The 18468-nt window shown below is 38.1% G+C and overlaps 1 protein-coding gene and 1 long non-coding RNA gene across 2 annotated transcripts in view; one reads left to right on the forward strand and one right to left on the reverse strand.

Moving 5' to 3' along the window:
* LOC117089785 overlaps positions 1 to 18468 on the reverse strand; it is a 66708-nt gene that overhangs the window by 9487 nt on the left and 38753 nt on the right. The window lies entirely within an intron of this gene.
* IFNG (interferon gamma) lies at positions 3512 to 8500 on the forward strand. Its single transcript, XM_033221355.1, has 4 exons — positions 3512 to 3761; positions 5017 to 5085; positions 5181 to 5363; positions 7784 to 8500. The coding sequence occupies exons 1-4, from the start codon at positions 3648 to 3650 to the stop codon at positions 7913 to 7915; spliced, it is 498 nt and encodes a 165-aa protein (XP_033077246.1). The 5' UTR covers positions 3512 to 3647; the 3' UTR covers positions 7916 to 8500.

Raw genomic sequence — 18468 nt, forward strand, 5'->3', positions numbered from 1 at the left:
TGCATGTGCAACAAAAGGTGTTTTACGGGCAGAAAAGAGAGAGAAGTTTCTTTGTTTGCAAAGTTGACAAGACAGGAAAAGATCACAAATGGATATACTTATTGTAGTGATAATGTTCTGAGCCAAAAAATCATATGTTGAAAGATGAAAATCTAATAGCAGATGTTTCACTTCCAGCCTGGAATGCAGGACAAGCTACATAATTTGTGGAAACAAGTGCAAAACGAAAATGTGGGTCCGTTGTTTGAAGAGTTATTAGAAATTTCAAGAAAGTGACAACAGAGCATTAAACCAAGTGTAGGCTGTTCTAAGTTCAGGGTTCTGACAGACTGCACAGGTTGCATGCCCATGAAGTTGAGCTGGCTGGGATGTCTAGGCAAAAATTTCCAAAGTATATTTCAAAAACAATTTCAAAATATATTTGCAGTCTTACTATGTTTTAAGGAATTAAAGTGTGATTACTATCTCACAAATTCTACAGAAAAAAAGTTCCAGAAAGTAAAGCCTGATAGGGTGTAATTATCTGAATTCACATATCTAATGTAGAGGCACATACAATAATCTCAATGGATATTGATAGACTGGGGGATGTATTGACTAAAGGTTTCATCGTCTTTGGGAAGATCTTGGATTTAGACTCAGTTCTGCATTAGCCAGTTGAATGAATTTAAGCATATCACTTGTTTTTCTGGGTCTTGATTTACAAATCTAAAAGGTAAGGAGGTTGACCATAGATAATCCATAATTCCATAATTCTGTGCTTGGCCGTGCAATCAAGAGTTATTAGAGCTTGGATTTTAGCCATGTAATTACTCTTCATAAACATCCGTCCACACTGTAAACAATATAATCTGTTATTTTGAATAGGCATTCTCAATTTACAAGTGGCTACGCAGCGTATCATTCCCTGTTATGAATCCCACTATTCTTAACTCCTCAGTCCTAGTACTACATTCCAGTGGAGCAATCAAGCACTAGGCAGAACTAAGTTTTACTTATTTCCAGAAAGCTGGGAACATTCCTTCCAGTGACTCAGAGGTTGACCATTGGAAGTTATTGAGAACCTACAGTGTGTCTCAGGCTTGGACCCAAATCCCTGTGCCACCTGCAAGCACATTCTCTGGCCATAATTTTTCTTGAGCAGAGCAACAGTAGAGCTTTGAATACAACAATGTAATTTTTACATTCTTCACTTGCTTAACATGAGGTTTGGTTCCACATAAATGTTTTGATCTTATTCATTCTTTGGGAAGATTGCCCCTCAAAGAGCTTTCTGGCTTTTTTTCCACATAAAAGAATACACAAAATTGTCCCAGTCATCAAGTGGCTAAAGAGACAGAGCATCATGTTTCTAACATTAATCATAACTATTATTTAATTAAAAACTAGTTTCTTACAGGTTAGGCCTGATAACATCAGAATTAGAACTTCAGGGCAAATAACTCAAAAGAGATCCTTAGGCAAGCATTCGAATTTACATTTATTCAGTGCTGTTTATGAGCAAATCTCCATGCTAAAATATTTTAAGGAAGAGAAAGCCATCATAAAAGCAATGAAACAATTTCTGATTTTCAGAAACTAAATCTAATATGGGAGAAGACACACGGATAACTATCTTCAATCAAGATTGAGGAATCAGAACTCTTAGAAAACTATACACCAAGACTTTTATAGAGAATGTAAGATTAATTTTAGGGAGGATAATTTTGGAAGAACTCAGGGAGATGATAATTTTTAAGCTGGGCTTGGATGAATGGCTACTATCAGGGGCACAAATGAGAGTAAAAAGAACTCAAGACCAAAGACACAGCATGAGCAAAGGTACAGGGTATTTTTTTTTTTTAAAGAAATGACTAGTCATCCAATGTGCCAGAATAATAATAAACTTTTATTGAGTGATTACTATATGCCAGGAAAAATTCCTAGCACTTTATGAGGGTTATCTGATTTAATTTTCAACTGAAGCATGGAGGAAGCTACTATTATCAAGCCAATTTTACAGATAAGGAGACTGAGTCATAGTAGATTTAAGAAGCTAACTCACAATCATATAGCTAGATAGTATGGGAGTCAGGAATCAAGTTTGCCCCCATGACCGCAATGCTGTTATGTACACAGTGCAGGTAGAAATGCAAAGTGGGTTGGAACCAAAGAGTGGAGGGCTTTTTGTGCCATCCCAAAGTGTTGTACTTCATGAATAAATTACAAAGGAGGAGAAATAATCCTATTTTTTTTTTTTTGTATCTGAAAGACAAAGAAATAAAAAGTTAAAAAGATTCTCTGTTAATACTGATTATTTGGAACAATAAATTGTTTAGAGCTATGCTGTCCAATATAGTAGCACCTAGCAATATGTGGCCATTAAACATTTGAAATATGACTAGACCAAATTGAGATGTACTGTAGGTATAAAATATACACTGTAGTTCTTTTTTTTTTTTTTTTTTTGAGATGGAGTCTCACTATGTCACCTAGGCTGGAGCGTAGTGGCATGATCTCGGCTCACTGCAACCTCCACCTCCTGGGTTCAACCAATTCTCCTGCCTCAGCCTCCCTAGTAGCTGAGATTACAGGCATGCACCACCATGTCCGGCTAATTCTTTGTATTTTTAGTAGAGACGGGGTTTCACCATATTGGCCAGGCTGGTGTCGAACTCCTGACCTTGTGATCCACCCACCTCGACCTCCCAAAGTGCTGGGATTACAGGTGTGAGCCACTGTGCCTGGCCCTCCCCATGGGAATATTCTGTACACTGTATTTCAAGGATTTAGTATGACAAAAGGAATATCAAATACCTTATTAATAATGTAGTATACTGATGCATACTGAAGTAATATTTGGGATATATTGGTTTAAATACAATGTATTTAGAAATTATTTACCTTTTTACCTTTTTAAGAAACTTTTATTAATGAGGCTACTAGATCATTTAAATTTACCTGTATGGCTTGTATTATATTTCTACTGGGCAGCACTGATCTAGAGCAATTTGAAACTTGTGGTAGATATTTTGCTAACCAACTCTGATGAAAGACTTCCTCACCAAATTGGTCTTTCAACCACATTCTTTCCTTGCTTTCTGGTCATTTGCAAGAAAAATTTTAAAAGGCTCCCCCTTTGTAAAGGTTTGAGAGGCCCTAGAATTTCCTTTTTCACTTGTTCCCAACCACAAGCAAATGATCAATGTGCTTTGTGAATGAGGAGTCAACATTTTACCAGGGCGAAGGGGGGAGGTGCGAAAAAATTTCCAGTCCTTGAATGGTGTGAAGTAAAAGTGCCTTCAAAGAATCCCACCAGAATGGCACAGGTGGGCATAATGGGTCTGTCTCATCGTCAAAGGACCCAAGGAGTCTAAAGGAAACTCTAACTACAACACCCAAATGCCACAAAACCTTAGTTATTAATACAAACTAGCATCCCTGCCTATCTGTCACCATCTCATCTTAAAAAACTTGTGAAAATACGTAATCCTGAGGAGACTTCAATTAGGTATAAATACCAGCAGCCAAAGGAGGTGCAGCACATTGTTCTGATCATCTGAAGATCAGCTATTAGAAGAGAAAGATCAGTTAAGCCCTTTGGACACGATCAACTTGATACAAGAACTTCTGATTTCAACTTCTTTGGCTTAACTCTCTCTGAAACGATGAAATATACAAGTTATATCTTGGCTTTTCAGCTCTGCATTGTTTTGGGTTCTCTTGGCTGTTACTGCCAGGACCCATATGTAAAAGAAGCAGAAAACCTTAAGAAATATTTTGTAAGTATGGCTTTTTAACAGTACTTTTTTGTGGTTGAAAATGACTGAATATTGACTTGCTGTAGCATCTCTGATAGACTGTCCTCTTGTACACAGTCACTTTGAGATCTGGTTTTATTTTGTTAATTATTGACTGGATGAGTTTCTTGACTACATAATCTAGATATTGTTTTAACCTTCTGCTCAGTTTGTATAGAGACTTAAAAGGGATTTATGAATCTTCCAAAAGATGGGCATGATATGGATATGAAGCATAATGATGTTAATAATTTTGTGGTGAGAACTCATTCAGATGTGATAAGTCAAGGAGTATGCATATTGAAGAAAATGATTGGCTATTAGTTTTTGACTTCTCAGACTCTAAGGTCAGGATTAGCACTAAAAAGTTAATAGGAAACGTTTACAAATTAAAGTAAAAAAGATCCTTAAAGTTTTGGCTTAAAAAAATCACTGATAGGTGATTTTCTCCAAAAAGTTATTTCAACATTCTGCTGCTCTATCTATATTACTTGTGAATTATTCCTGAACTTAGTTGCTCACTGGGATTTTGTAGGAATTATGATTCTGGCTATGGAATGTTTAAAAATTTTAAGTGAGTTTTTTGAGTTTCTTTTAAAATTTTATTGACGGTTAATGAAAAGTTTTTACATTTTAAATATTTCATTATTTATTTAAAACTTAGCTATTATAATTATAACTGTCATACATTCACAATTGATTTTATTCAGACATTCACAATTGATTTTATTCCTACAACACAAAATCAGATCTCACACACACACACACACACACACACACACACACACACATGCACACGTTTGAAACTATCTTTTAAAGTTGACGTAATACCCTACAGGAAGGCATAGTAGATGTAATAGAAACCTGTGCCATTGGGGGGCAGTATTTTATAGTGGGGTGGCTTTGCTGTTTTTGTTTTGTATTTTTTAGCCTAGCTTGAAAACACTTTCTTTAGCCTACTATAGTTTTTGAGACCCTTGGAGTATCATCAGCTTTGTTGAACTCCTTTGTGACATTGCAATTTAATGGTTATATTGGAAAACAAAAAAGCTAAAAGAGCATAATAGTCTTTGGCTATATCTCACATAAACCTTTTGTGAATACTTATTGTTAGAACTAAGCAGAAGAATTGAAAAGGAAATCAGTGAATATTGTCATATCTGAGTTCAATGAAACTTGAAATTTATTTTTAAGACAATTTATAGGCTAATTGTAAACCATTTTTTTTTTTTTTCAGAATGCAGGTGATGCAGATGTAGCAGATAATGGAACTCTTTTCTTAGACATCTTGAGGAATTGGAAAGAGGTAAGCTGAATATTCCCATTTGGCTAATTTTCCTGTTGCTTGTTTTCTGATGGATAAATACACATCATCCTCTGTTTGTGTTCTTTCCTTCCAAGGAGAGTGACAGAAAAATAATGCAGAGCCAAATTGTCTCCTTTTACTTCAAACTTTTTAAAAACTTCAAAGATGACCAGAGGATCCAAAAGAGTGTGGAGACCATCAAGGAAGACATTAATGTCAAGTTTTTCAATAGCAACAAAAAGAAACGGGATGACTTCGAAAAGCTGACCAATTATTCGGTGAGGCTCTTTAAATTCTTTCTTTGGTTTCATTGCGGAGGGTCTTGCAAAGCATTTGTTCTCCAGAAAGTAGACATTAGGTATTTAACAGTTGCTAAAGCTATGAACTCAACCCATAGCTGAAACTCTTACTAATTCCATTTGTGTTTGGATGACTTTGCAAAGCCAGTATGGGGATCACTGAAATATGTAATGTAGAAAAATGCTAGCGTTGTAACTATTGTGTAAAGACAGGTGAATTGACAAATCCAATGAAGAGGAAGTAGGTGAGGAAGTAGTGGGGAGTACTGAGAAGCAATTCTCTCATTGTCCCTTGCTCATATGATGGAAATTCTCTTACTTTGAATGAGAGGCTGTCTGTCTTAATGGAAAGAGCAGTGGGAGGAGCTGAGAAGATGTGTGTTCTCCTCCCAACTCAGCCACCAGGGAACTGTGATGAATCACATGGCTGGCTAGGGCTCAGTGCCCTCATCTTAAAAGGAAACTGTTAGGTTCACTGCATAAGTTTGATGACCTTCTTTGCTCCAAAACTCTACAATGCCAAGAATAGAAAATGAGAATGAGATAGAAGAAAGCTACAGCCTTTGAGTAGGTACCAGTGCACCCCACTGCAAGTCTCTAGCCAACCTATCAGATTGTACTGCCTAATTAGAAGCAAGAATGGTTGCCGTTTGTTTTTAGGGAAAAATAGGTAGAATTTATACCTTATGAAAAGATTGCTCTATCAAGTCTCTATCAACTTTCAGAATATCTCAGCTGGAGAACTCCTTAGACTCCTAAGTCATACCTCATGAACTTGTATCTTTAAATTATCTTTAAATTATGCCTTCTGTAAACAGAACGATAACATTGAGGCATAAAGACAAAACACGTTTTTCAAAATTTTATCTAGAAGACAAAGACCTCTAGATTCCTTTGGGGTTGGCTTTGATATAAATGGGCTCAAATGAGAGCTCAAGCTGGCATTTGTGCTCTTAGGATTTGTGCTCAGCTTTCACTATTGCCGGGCCTGCCTCTCACTCCTCTCATGTGAGCCCCCAGAAACTGAAAGGAGAGACATGGCAACAGGTATCCTTTGGTTAGAAACTAGACACTCAGCACTTGCCACTAACCCAGTGGTGCCCCTGGCTTACTGTTCAGTCCTGGATAAGTCTTTTAGTTTCTTGGTGATGATTTGAACATTGGAAAGTAAAATCTGTCACTTGCAAACACACAGCTTGTAGAAAACTTTTTCTACTCTGCAGGAACCGGGCCTTAAAAAAGTGAAAAAAAAATCTGTGGGTTTCTTCCTTCTGGAAGCTACAAACCTCCTGTTTCTTGATGGGCAATCTTGAGTGAGCTCTATTAATTATTGTTCTCTTTGGCTCAGTTGCTAAGCTGAGGTATGTCATGCCCTTTCATAATTAGTCCTGTAGCCTGTAATCCCCCAGCCATCCTCAGAAATGTGGCGACGTAGCCATAGTGTTCCCAAGATTAGAAAAAAATATAATGGCAGAGTCAAGAGGAAAGTAAATGGTCCACATTTTATGAAGCATGAAATCACCTAAATGGCCCTATTGGTTAGAGTGAAGAAATGCAAATAGTTCAATTTGCTGGCCTAGAAGGTAGAGTACTGGAAAAGTTGTTGCAATTCCTAATTTTAAACTTTATATATCAGTAAGCCATATATAAATATGATTGGTGGTTATTTTAAAACCTATTATGGAAATTGAGAGACTGACCTAATCTCGGAGAAATAAAAAATTACAGTTTTCACTTGTTTTGGATTTGGTGTTTTCTAGGGTACCTAACCTAGATCAGTGGTTCTCAAACTTAGGTGGATGTCAGAATCACCAGGGGAGCTTAGTGAATGCACAGGGCACAGTCCTTCCAATTCATGCACCTGGATCTCTGAGGTCTTTATTAGGTTTCCGGGTTAATCTGCTACGCATAACAGTGAGAACCATTGACCTATAGTTACTCGTTTGATACATACAAGAGAGACTAAAGTATAAAGTGATATAATTGGTAGATTGATGATAGAGAGGTCATAGAAACAGTCTTCTCTTCTTTTAGATGAGAAAATAGAAGTTCCGAAAGGTTAAGTAGCTGGCTCAAGGTCAGAATTATTGCACGCATGAGATTCAGATCCACCTTTTCACATTGACTCCACACCAGGGGTCTTTTCACTATATGATTTCAAGAATTCTATAGGAGTAGATTTAAAGATATGTGATGGACTCCACCACATCATTGCACAACTAGGAATGTAATTATAATTTTTAGCCTCAACTGCTGAAGAAGTAAATATTGTATATTAAGGTAATATGGTCCATTTTTTTTAAGGAATAGTTTTATTTTCACTGACCATCATGCCATTAACAGAATATCCTGATGGCTTATATGCCTGAAATTAATTTTGCTCTTTTCTTTCCCAATAGGTAACTGACTTGAATGTCCAACGCAAAGCAGTACATGAACTCATCCAAGTGATGGCTGAACTGTCACCAGCAGCTAAAATAGGGAAGCGAAAAAGGAGTCAGATGTTTCGAGGTCGAAGAGCATCCCAGTAATGGTTGTCCTGCCTGCACTATTTGAATTTTAAATCTAAATCTATTTATTAATATTTAACATTATTTATATGGGGAATATATTTTTAGACTCATCAATCAAATAAGTATTTATAATAGCAACTTTTGTGTAATGAATATGAATATCTATTAATATATGTATTATTTATAATTCCTATATCCTGTGACTGTTTCACTTAATCCTTTGTTTTCTGACTAATTAGGCGAGGCTATGTGATTACAAGGCTTTATCTCAGGGGCCACCTAGGCAGCCAACCTAAGCAAGATCCTGTGGGTTGTGTGTTTATTTCACTTGATGATACAATGAACACTTATAAGTGAAGTGATACTATCCAGTTACTGCCTGTTTGAAAACTTGCCTGCATTCTGAGCCACTGCTTTAATGGTATGTCAGACAGAACTTGAATGTGTCAGGTGACCCTGATGAAAACATAGCATCTCAAGAGATTTCATGCCTGGTGCTTCCAAATATTGTTGACAACTGTGACTGTACCCAAATGGAAAGTAACTCATTTGTTAAGATTATCAATATCTAATATATATGAATAAAGTGTAAGTTCACAACTATTTATGCTGTGTCGGACTTTTTCTAAGTGAGAACTAGAGTGAAAGAACTACCTATTAATGATTTAGTAGGGACGGGAGTCATCTTAGCTGTGGAAATTTTAGAGTTGCATTTGGTTCCATTAAATGTGGTGTCTCTTTCCACTAGCATTTTGTTGGCTTTCACTTTTCCAGTTGGCAGCTCTTTGAATTATCTTTCTAAGATACAGATTTAATTATGTCACTATTCAATTTAGAGTTTCCGCTATGGAATGTAGTTTAAACTGCTCAGCTTGGCACACAGAGATTTATTTCTAGCCCCTTCTCCACTTTCCTATTCCCTCCTTCATTTCAGAATCTTCCTCTTCCTCATCCAATGCTGGCAAACACCACTGGGTGTGGAGTAGTGGGTGTAAGCTCTAGGGACAAGGCTTGAATTGGAATACAAGTTATTCCATTACAAGTAGTGTGACCTTTAATACATTATGTATATTGTCTAAGTTTCAGCTTTATTGTCGGAAAAATAATTGTGTGTTCCTCATAATATTGTGGTACGAATTGATACTTTCACTCAAGACATATTTATTGGAGTACCTACTATGTGCCTGGTGCTGTTGTAGATCCTTGAGATACCTTACTCCAGCAAAACAGCCTAGGATCCCTGCCCCTGGGGAATTTGAAATTAAGCAAGGGTCAGATAAACAATGAACAAAATACATACTATGTAAGTCTATTGCATGGCATTCTCTAAGGTGATTGGTATCATGGAAAAATAGTTAAAGGAGAGCAGGACAGGGAAATTAGGAATCCTATGTGTGGTGGGGTGGGAGGGCTAGAGGTTTAAAAGAGTAATTATATGTGGCTTCATTGAGGAGATGCCATTTGAGGAAGCACTTGTAAGAAATAAGAGAGGTAGCTATTTGAATTCCAGGCAAAAGGTATATCCTTGCAAAGGCTCTGAAGAGGAGATTTTCCTGGAATGGTAGAAGAACCAGCAGACCAGTGTGCTGCGCCCAGAAGATGAAAGAGAAAACCAGCCACACTTGAGAGGAATTCCGGGGAAGCAATGTCCTTAGGGGAGGGCCAGTTTATCTTTTGAGAAGGAGGAAGTTGAGGATATGAAGGATTTGGTTAGTTCTGGGCTGTAAATTCCAGAAGACCCAGTGAGACAAAATAAGAGAGGCGGTCATAAAAGGGAAAGTGCATAGGGATGTGTTGTGAGTCTGAGACTTCTTATGATCACCGACATAAACAAGATAATGGATATAGTGAGATTAGTTCTACCAACTATGGAACATACAGTGGTGGCAAGATTGTGAATGCCAAGGATAGAGAGGGTTAGGCATCTGGGGCTTCCTTCTCAACAATTTCACATAACCCTCCAACAGCAACAGTAGGATTATGTGAGAGATCACACAAAGGATCATTTGAGTTGTCGATAACAATCAGGGGTCATTATTTTGATTATTGGGCAATTAAGTGACAGTGGGTGAGACCTGATTCTGAAACTTTTGAATCTTTGATGAAGCAAGACTGAAAGTAAATTGGGTTATTTTTGGCACAACTACAGCTAATATGATCTGCGACTGGTGTCTCCACTCTTGTTCGTATTAAGATTCATTGAGGCAGACTTTGATGTATAAACAGATGGAGGGCTACTGTGAAACTGTCTTGCCTGGACCACATTTCCAGACCATACTTCTGGGGAAGGGATTGGAAATTCCCACCATCAATCATCTTGAGAAGTGATTAATCACACCATGTGGAATGAAGCCCCAGGAGATGAATTTTAGTCTAGGGCTGGATAAAACATTCCCTCTCACTGAGGTTGGTCTCAGTTTGGCCCAGAATGTGAGATATGAAGAGATACAAACTGTATTAGGTGTTGTGATGATAGCAGGGAATGAGACAGGGAAAAGATACTTTAAGAGAACTTGAGTTGAGACTGGCCTATGCAGTGGTTGTCAATTATTCCCTATGTTGTATGTTTCTTCTCTTATGAACACACCTAGTTTCAGAAGTATGATGGAGCTTGTAGGAGGGATGGACCATGTTTTAGACTAAGACCTTGGGGGAAGCTTCCTCTCCCAATGCCAGCAGGGGCAGGTATCTCCCTAATTTTGTAAGCAGCTGGGGCAGCAGCCTGGGCTTGCAGTGTGAGAGCCCTTATCGTATGGCGTCCCACCCTTAGTGACTTTCAGAAATTGCTGGCATATCCTTGCTGGTAGGGCAATTTTTGGCAATTAAAATTTGAGCATGAAATGTCAATGGATTTTCTTGCTCTTTCTTATCCTGTTCTCTTCATTCTTCTCTTCTTCTCTTCCCATTTGAACAATATTATTCTAAATCAATTAAGTGCATCAGAGTAAGGTAGACATCTGTAATTGCCCACGATGGGCAGTCAATTCCAGGCACAGTGTGAAGGGAGGAAACCTGTGTGGAAGGTGTCAGAACCTGAGCAGAATGAGGAGAAGGTCCTTGAAGAGGTGAGTGAGCATATTAGTTTCCTATTGTTGTGGTAATAAGTGACAACAAACAGTTGCTGAAAAAAACCCCACATGTTTATTATCTTATCATCATGGAGGGCAGAAATCCAAAACTAGGCTCAGTGGGCTAAAATCAAGGCATCGGCAGGGCTTGTTCCTTCTGGAGACTCTAGGAGACAATCTGTTTCCTTGACTTCTCCAACTGCTGGAGGCCACTCTCATTCCTCAGCTAGTGACCTCTTCCTTTTCAAAGGCCAGCAGAACAGTGTCTTCCAGGCTCTCTCATTCTCTCTGAGTCTGATATTCCCTATTTCCTCTTATAAGGACCCTCGTGATTACACTAAGACCACTTGAATAATTCAGGATATTGTCTCCTTCTTAAGATTTTTAACTTAACCACATCTGAGAATTTGTGTGTGTGTGTGTGTGTGTGTATGCCATATAAAGCAACAGTCCCAGATTCAGGGGACTAGGATGTGGGCATCTTTGGGGGTCCATTATGCAGCGTATCATAGGGCGGCAGCCTGACATGACATGGGTCCTCTGAACCTTAGCCTAGCAAGGAGGTGCCTATGTGAAAGAAAGGCCTGGAGTAGGCTGTCAGAGTCCAGGCAAGGTGAGGAGGACATCTGTGTCCTGGGATGGCCCAGCATGGGTGTTAGAGTGAAATAAGAATGGCATCTGCATAGGGGAAGGCATATTCGTGCAGATGGGAAATTAATTAAGTAATTATATTAAAGATAATGGGAGCCAGTTTTCCTCATTATTGAAGGAAGCTACAGTACAGAAAAGGAGAAAATTAGAATAAACCCTATGATATTGAATTAGAATTAGATGTGTCAGTATTACCTTATGCTCTTCAATATATAGAGGTAGATACAGAAACACATAATAGATGGAAATATTAATTCACCCTAACTCTGTCCATTGAGGGGGCCTGAGAGTAGTTAACATCTCAATAACAGTGAGAACACTGATCACCCACATCTTGACTTCTAAATAACATTCTTTGCTAGAAGGGACTAGAACTCCTTGGAGAACTGGCTGATCCCAGAGCAGGGGTAATGAAAGTACATGGTGTGCTAGAACAAAAGAAGTATTCAGAGGATGATGGAAACATGTTAAAAGGCACAGAAACCAGCTCGAAGGGACTCCCACTGGTCAAATATGAGAAAATTTGAGCATCAAAATAAATAGTGATAGTGATATATTATGACCTTTTGAATATAATAGGAAACCATGAGTATATATTGATATAAATGAACATGCCAAAAGTTTGATGAGGAATGCTATAGCCACACCATTGCAAAATATCTCCCTATAAAATATTTATTAATTACAAATTGGAAAGGAGTAATTTTATAGTAGAGAAGCTTAGCAGATGCCATCTTAATCAAGGAATAAAAGTGAACATCCTTAGTAATGAGATAAACGAAAAGGGTGTCCTACCTGATAAGATGCAAGGAAACGAACACAGCATACCTTTTGTAATAACTCTGTGAAAGATGCATAACCTATTCTAGTCATGAGAAAACATACAAATGCAAACTAAGAAGCAATTTACAAAATATCTTGTCTGTAGTCTTCAAAGTATCAAAGTTATATACGTTAAGGAAAGACTAAGGACTGAAGAACAGTTTTGTTCTGAAATGAATTATAGAGACATGATAGCTAAATGCAATGTAAGTTTCTGAACTGAATACTTATGCAGTAGAAATCATTTTTAGAACAACTGGTGAACTTGAATGAGGTCTGAAGATGAGAGAGTAGTGATATATCAATTTAAACTTCCTGATTTTGAGGTTTGTATCATGGTTAAGCAGGACATGTCTTTGTGGGTAGATAATGCACACTAATGTATTCAGATGTGAAGGGGCATCGGGATAGCCACTTACTCTGAGATGATTCAGGAAATATAAAGCTTTTCCAACTCTTCTGTAAATTTGCAATTTCTTTCTTTCTTTTAAGACACCTAGGCTAGAGTGTCACCCAGGCTAGAGTGCAGTTGGTACAATCATGGCTCACTGCAACCTCCGCTTCCTGGGCTCAAGCCATCCTCCTGCCTCAGCCTCCTGAGTAGCTAGGACCACAGGCATGCACCACCATACTCAGCTAATTTTTTATTTTTGTACTTTTTGTAGAGACGTGGTTTGACCATGTTGCCCAGGCTGGTCTTGAGCTCCTGGGCTCAAGTGATTCACCCACCTTAGCCTCCCAAAGTGCTATGATTTGCATGGGTCCAGCCCGCAATATTTTTTCAAAATATAAATATGAAAAAGTCACTGTGAGATTATTTCAGAGTCACAGGCTGGTGAGGTCTAAAATTCTTGATAACTCAGAATTCCCCTTATTTAACTTGAAACAAGGTGAAATTTCCAAAAGTAATCACACATATATAGTCACCCCATTCCCATGCTCTTCTTGTAATGTGACTTCTTGTAATCCAACTTAAAGATGAGGGTGTGTTACTCTCCTAAATATTGGGAAGCGGCTTGACTTTGCTTACCAGTGAAGTGAAATGGAAATGCAGTCACATCCTTTGAAGTCTAGGGTACAGTCTCTACCTGGCTTCTTTCCATCTCAAGACTTTTGCCCTCAGAACCCAACATCAGGTCGAGATGTTCAGGCTGCATGGGGAGAACCATGTGTGCATATTCTGGCCAAGAGTTCCAGTGAGGCTTCCACTCAACATCAGCACAAATCATCAGATGCGTGTGAGCAAGCCCTTAGATGATTGCAGCTCCAAGCATGTGAATTTTCCAACTAAGGCCTCAGATACCATGCTGCTTGGGATGAAAAAAACCATCGTGGGCTGGGTGCAGTGGCTCAAGCCTATAATCCCAGCACTTTGGGAGGCCGAGGCAGGTGAATCACCAGAGGTGAAGAGATCAAGACCACTCTGGCCAACACGGTGAAACCTGGTCTCTACTAAAAATACAAAAATTAGCTGGACATGGTGGCACGTGCCTGTAGTTTCAGCTACTCAGGAGGCTGAGGCAGGAGAATCACTTGGACCCGTGAGGCAGAGGTTGTGATGAGCTGAGATTGTGCCACTGCATTCCAGCCTGGGTGACAGAGTGAGACTCCATCTCAGAAAAAAAAGGAAAAAAAAAAAAAACCATCATGAGAGACTTCCAGTGTTAGCTCCAACATATACAGAGCCTGGAAGTTGTTACTCCAGCCTTCAAAACAAGGAAAAGCTGGACAAACAAAATCAGTGATTTTTTTTTTTTTTTAGTTCCATTATAGAACGGAATTTGTAGGACAAACTGCCACAATAAAATCTGGAGAGTAGGCAAATCCAGAAATTCACAGCCAAGACCTGCTTACTTGGACCTGAATCCACTGAGGTAATTAACTTGTTAAAACACTTAAATGGTAATTTTGATGAGTTGTTGGAGGCTGAGTGTGGACTAGCATGGGAGTGAGATACACCTAGGGGTTGAACTGTGAAGGGTCCTCCATGTTTTCATGAGGGTACCCACAGGAATCCCACCAAGTTCTCATGGTGAAGTTCTGAGAAAGATATCCCTGTGGCTCTGGCAGGGGGAGGGGATGAGTAATCCTTGTGAAGTATGTCCAGAAACAAAGGTCTGCTCTCCAGGGGGAAAGGCTTTACCAGACTCCTATGAGAGGGCTGTGGGAGAAGGATGTTCCTCTAACTTGAATCCCTTCTAGTTGTCCTTTTTCACCTAAAGCTATACAAGATGAAACACTTGTGAAGATCACAGTCCTGAAACACAGGCCCACTAAAATGCTGAGATTTAAAGATTATAAAACACTTCCCTTTCCCCATACTTTACTACATACCACAGGGCTCCAGTAATAACAGTGGATCACAGGTGAAAGAGCTGCAAGGCACAGCCTCTCTCTAACGAGGAGTAGTTATGGAAGCACAAAGTAAAGATGGGAGACAAAGGCAAGAATGCCAGAGAACTTGAAGCCTCTGGCACACGGAAAGGTGAGAGAAAACAGCCGGAAGTGATCAAACAAACATCAAAACCAGACTTGGATATGACATAGAGTTTGAGATTACCAGGTGAGAAATTTAAAACAGCTAAAATTAATATGTTAAGGGAAAAAGGTAGACAACATGCAAAAACAGATGGGTAACGTCAGTAGAGAGACAGAAAGTCTAAGAAAAGAATCAAATGGAAATACTATAAATAAAATACACTGTAACAGAAATGAAGATTGTCTTTGATCTTCATTTAGGCTTCATTTAGGCTTCATTTAGGCTCAATAGTAAACACAACATATCGGTGAGCCTGAAGAGATTCAGTGAGCTTGAAGATAGGTAAACAGAAACTTCCCAAACTAAAATACAGAGAGAAAAAATGAAGAACAAGCAAACAAACAGAATAGAACAAAACACACAAAAAAGAATATCTAAGAACTGGGGAGGGGGCAATATATTTTTAAATTTTTTCTTTTTGGTAATTTCAAAATATGTAGCATAACAATAGATCCTCAAAGAATACTGAGCAGAACAAATTGCAGTAAAACTACCCCTAAGGATATGCTATGGTTTGTAAGAAGTTCAGGTGTTGTAAACTAATCCCCAACACAACAGTGCTGAGACATAGGATCTTCAGGAGGTGATTAGGTCGTGAGGGCATTAGGCTGTGCCCTCACGAATGGATTAATGTCATTATTGAGAATGGGTTACTTATCCTGAGTGGGTTTCCTTTTAGAATAAATTCAGCTTCCTTCTCCTCCTCCTCCTCTGAACCTTTCTCTCTCAAGCTCTATTACTTTCTCTCATCCATGTGATGCCTTTTGCCGTGTTGTGATGAAGCAAGGTCTTCACCAGGTGCACCCCCTTGGCCTTAGATTTTCCAGCCTCCAGAACTGTAAGACAAATTAATTTCTGCTCATTATAGATTACTCAGTCTCAGGTATTCTGTAATAGCAGCACAAAATGGTCTAAGACAGAATATTATATTCAAATGGCAGAAAAACAAAGAGAAAATCTTGAAAGAGTCAAAGGAAAAAAAACCCCACTTTACCTGTGGAAGAACAAAAAATTACAACAAGCTTATTTTCAGAAGATATGTATATTAGTTTCCCATTGCTGTTATAACAAATTCACAAACTTGGTGGCTTAAACAACACAAATTTGTTATTTTCCAGTTCTGGATGTCATAAGTGCAAAATCAGTCTCAGTGACTAAAATTAAGGTGTAGGGAAACTGTGTTCCTTCTGGAGGCTCTAAGAAGAGAATCTGTTTCCTTATCTTTTTTAATTTCTAGAGGCTGCCTGCATTACTTGGCTCACAGTCCGCTTCCTCCTTGTCAGCTGAGTCCTTCTCATGTTGCCATCTCTCTGGTTCTCTCTGTCTGCCTATATTACCCATTTATAAGAACCTTTGCTTTCATATTGGCTTACCTAGATAATCCAGGATAATCTCCTCATCTGGAGGTCGGGTGATTACCAAACTTAATTTCATCTTCAACCTTAATTCTTTTCCATTTAACCTAACATATTTGTAGAAGGAAACAGAAGGTAAACAGATTGGAAAAGAAAAAATTAAACTGTTCACAGTGACATAATTGTCTATGCAGGAAATCTCAAGGAATTGACAAAAAGTTCTTGGAACTAATAGATGAGTGTTGCAAGGTGACAGGATGCAAGGCGAATACACGAAAGTTAATTGCTTTGCAATATACCAGCACTGAACAATTAAAATTTGAAGTTAAAAACATCATTTACAATAGCACTCAAAACATGGAATAGGTATACATCTAACAAAATATGTACATGAACTCTATGCGGTAAATTACAATGCACTGATGAAAAACATCAAAGAAGATCTAGGTAAATGGAGAAATATTCCATGTTCATGGATCGGAAGATTCCGTATCATTAAGATGTTATTTCTTATTAGCTTAATCTATAGATTCAACAAAATCCCAGCAAGTATTTTGTAGATACCAACAAATTTTGAAATTTATGTGGAAAGGGAAAAAACAGAATAGTTAATCCTATACTGAAGAAGAACAAATTTGGAGGACTCATACTATTTAACTTGAAAACCTACTATAAGGCACAGTAATTAATACAAAATGGTATTGGTGAAAGAATAGACATATAAATCAGTAGAACTGAACAGAGAGCCCAGAAATAGACTCATACAAATATAGCCCACTGAGTTTCGACAGAGTAAAGGTAATTCAATGGAGACAGCATAGATTGCTCAACAAATGTTGCTGGAACAATTGGATCCACATATGCAAAAAAAATCCTAGACAAAACTCATGGCATTAATACTATACAAATGAAAAACTAGTCAAAAAATTTAGATCAAACACCAAGGACTTATTATTATTTTTGATTCCTTGCATTGCTGTTGTTTACTAATTGTATGGGACTCTTTTTGGGATACTAGAACAGTAGAAGACTTACACTTGTGCATTCTTTCATGTTCTTTGGGAGGAAGATTGTGACCGATGCCAACAAGATGAACTGTCTGAATGGAAGCTGACTTGGCAGCCAATTCCAGGAAGGATAATAGTGTGATTTTCATTTTTGTTTGAAATGACAATAAGTAATTATGGGACTTCAAAACTAGAAAAAAAAGGATTATACACTCATCTGTGAGAAAGGAGAAAAGAAACCTTGTTATATTGGAAATATCAATATGGAATTGACTTTAAAAGAAAGGTAGGTACTTATTGTGCTTTCAGTACAAGGATCACTTATCTGAGATCACTCTGTTCTGTCCTGACTATTAAGGTAAAAACAATTCGTTGTGTACTTTTATGCTTAGATTTGGATTTCTTTGCTAAAGAAAACAAGGTCTCCTTGAAGAGACGTTGATATCACATCTGGGATGGAAAAGTTCAAGTTGAGCTCAGGATATCTTGTGGCCTGTTATTTGTCACCTAATATTTTATTGATATTACCATCTTTCTTGCCACAGTTATGCAAGTAGCTTTATGCTGCCTCATTTATTGAGTAGTTGGTATTATGCTAGGCTCTGCTAGGCCCTTTATTTGTTATTACTATATTGTTAATATCATAGTATGTGGTCTGTGCCAGGCTCAGCACTAGACCCTGTTGACTTGCCTAAAAAAAAAGAAAAAAAAAGCACCTGTTGATCAATCAAAGCTATGTATTAAGCCTACTGCACTAAGGGAGAAAAACCTGGACAAAGTCTTTCTAGGTCTCAGAACCTAGCTGTTCAGAGGAGGTCAGAAGGATATTTATAGGGCTTGGGGCTATGGGATCAAGTGGTTTGAGAAGAGTCTTTCAGTAAAGGGAGACTGAGATTGCGGAATCTGTGGTATGTTGATTTAGGTCTAGTGGAAATGTAAGGCATTCTTATATGTCAAGAAATTCTTGTCGGATAAGTAGTTTTTTGATAATTGTTTACTCAGGGGAGCAATCTGTTGTCCTGAGAAGGAGGTTGTTTGTCCAGTTAAGCACACTATTTGTTCAGATAAATTGATTTTCAATACTTTTCTGAAGCAAGCAGTGAAATTATTTACTGGTTTACTTAAGTCA

This window comes from Trachypithecus francoisi, unplaced genomic scaffold, assembly GCF_009764315.1.
Source record: "Trachypithecus francoisi isolate TF-2019V2 unplaced genomic scaffold, Tfra_2.0 Lachesis_group11, whole genome shotgun sequence".
Classification (NCBI taxonomy): domain Eukaryota; kingdom Metazoa; phylum Chordata; class Mammalia; order Primates; family Cercopithecidae; genus Trachypithecus; species Trachypithecus francoisi.

Bases quoted from the DNA above. Each gene is read 5' to 3' on its own strand.
- IFNG (XM_033221355.1), top strand. From the start codon at position 3,648: ATGAAATATACAAGTTATATCTTGGCTTTTCAGCTCTGCATTGTTTTG. The intron at 3,762-5,016 runs GTAAGTATGGCT...TTTTTTTTTCAG, and splicing joins AAAACCTTAAGAAATATTTT to AATGCAGGTGATGCAGATGT. The intron at 5,086-5,180 runs GTAAGCTGAATA...TTTCCTTCCAAG, and splicing joins TCTTGAGGAATTGGAAAGAG to GAGAGTGACAGAAAAATAAT.